General features: G+C 35.4%; 1 protein-coding gene across 1 annotated transcript; it reads right to left on the reverse strand.

Annotated features, from left to right (window-relative positions):
- Nucleotides 1-402: 402 nt before the first annotated feature.
- LOC111377717 lies at nucleotides 403-2172 on the reverse strand (the record flags this gene model as incomplete). The annotated part of the gene is made up of 7 exons (XM_023000846.1): nucleotides 2026-2172; nucleotides 1884-1939; nucleotides 1419-1506; nucleotides 1246-1322; nucleotides 869-1112; nucleotides 640-723; nucleotides 403-537 (listed from the first exon to the last, which is right to left on the reverse strand). Coding segments are annotated over exons 1-7 (831 nt in total), but the record flags the coding sequence as incomplete, so codon positions are not given.
- Nucleotides 2173-2313: the final 141 nt, after the last annotated feature.

Genomic DNA, 2313 nt, shown 5'->3' on the forward strand with positions numbered 1-2313 from the left:
TATCGCAAAAAATAATATAGTGGCCATTAGAGTTCTGATTATTGTTCCCACAAGGACTAGATTTTAATACTTAATTTACTATTTCTAACTACTATCTAACGCAAACAAACAAAAGCCATAATTTGTTGTGATTTTTAATCTAACTACTTGAAAATAAATGGATGCACACAAAGATCAATTTAGTGTTTCTTACTAATTCATGACTGTCCTAGCTAGTGTCATAGTCAACATAATTATTAGATCTTTGCTTAAAAGAATAATGTTTTCTTGGAAAATCACATTTCTTGATTTGAAAACTCTTCTTGTTTCTAAATCCATCAGTTTGTGCCCCTTGATTCCAAAAGGATATCCCAAGAATATGCATTTTTTGTCTCTAAAATCAAACTTGTGTCTCCCATTTACCAAAGTGGTGGCAGAGGCAAGACATCCAAAGACCTTGAGGTTGGCAAAGGCAAGACATCCAAAGAACTTGAGGTGATCATATTTTGGTTTGGACCGAAAGAGTACTTCAAAATGGGCCTTCTGATCCAACAGAGCCTATAGGGGAGTGAGGGTTCTATTTATGGGGTATATCATAGTGAAAACACAGTCACTCAAAAATCTCAAGGGTATTCCACTTTGAAATATCATAGCTCTCACCACATTCAATATTTGTTGGTGTTTCCTTTCAACAATAGCATTTTGTTGTGGGGTTTCTTGCATGTTCTTTGATGAATGATTCCCCTTTTAATGTAAAACTGTTTCATTTCAAATTCTCCACCATTGTCAGGCCTGATAGTTTTAATTTTAGTTTCGAATTGTGTTTCAATCCTTAAACAAAAACTTTATAAACTAGTGCTAGCATCTGATTTCTCTTCAATACATATACCCAAGAACATCTACTGAAGTCATCTCCTATAGTTAAGAAATATCGAAAACCACCATAACTAATCTCGTTACATGGTCTCCATAGATCACAATTCACGAAATCAAAGTACTTTTCTAATTTATGTTGATTAAGATAGAATGGTAACTTCTGCAGCTTAGCTAGAGGACATATCAAACATGTGCCTTTTGTAACTTTGGGAATATGATTTGGAAGTCCTATCTCGAAATAACTAGAGTGTCCTAACCTAGAGTGCCAAAGATTGAAGTATTCAACATCATTAGAAAACAGTGGAAGTTGACATGGGCATCTTGTGGGTTGTTCGAGCTAATTTTTCTATAGAGGCATGTGGTGAAACTTCTTGCAGTAGATGGTGATACAAGCCCTGCTTAACTTTACCCATTCCAGCGTAGATTAGAGAAAAAATAGACAAGAGTTCATGCTTTGTGCTATTTTCCTAGCTAATACAAGATTGAAACACAAAGCACATGATTAAGAATTAAGGACTCTGAAAATTTGACTATCCCAATATGGGTGACTAGAACAATTTCACCATTAGGAAAGCAATTGAGTAAGAGATCTCAGCTTTAATTTTAGAAAAATAAGATGCACAACAGATATGTGATCCGTTGCCCTTGTGTCTAAGATCCAAGGAACAATAGAATAGTTAGATAAATTGGTGCTGTGAGCAGAAAAGCATAGGGATATACTAGAGACTTTTAGCATGCCACCATCATTGGAATATGATAGAATGATGAAGTGAGCTTGATATGGTAATGGTGTGTAAGTTAGAGAACTTTGTGGTTTTAACAGAGCCATAAGCTAAATGTATTGCTCTTATGTTAAAGGCATTTGGGTCTTATCACTTACCTGCTCCTATCATGTGCACAAGTGTAGTGGTTTGATTGACAAATGATGTTGTGGACTTATTACGATTTTCTAGATTTATTGCCTAGTGAGTGGCCCTGCAACTTTTAACATTTATCCATGAAATTGCCTAGCAATTGGTAGAAAGCACATGTTGACTTGTTTGGATTGGCCTTGAAACACCTCTAAACGAAATGACCAGCCGTTCTGCAATGAGTACAATAATACTTGTCCCTCTTTTATCTTAATGAGCTTTTTGCTCCATCCTTAAAACTTCCTTTCGCTAGAAGTGCCATGGAATCAGTCACAGCACTATCAGAAGAAATTTGCCTTCTCTTTTCTTCTTGCTGTACTACTGCGTATACTTTATTTAGACTTGGGAAAGGTTTAATCAAAAGAATCTGGGCCTTAGGAGCCTTGTAAGAATAATTGAGCCCCATCAAAAATTTCATGACCCAATCTCTTTGTTGGTTACCGATTACAGACTTTAAACTGTTAAGTAGTAAACTTGATTTTTGGACTAAATAATATGGGTTTAAGGATTTTGCTTATAGGCTCAAATCAATTAAAAGGCCCAACAT

Source organism: Olea europaea, unplaced genomic scaffold (genome assembly GCF_002742605.1).
Source record: "Olea europaea var. sylvestris unplaced genomic scaffold, O_europaea_v1 scaffold17115, whole genome shotgun sequence".
Taxonomy (NCBI): Eukaryota; Viridiplantae; Streptophyta; class Magnoliopsida; order Lamiales; family Oleaceae; genus Olea; species Olea europaea.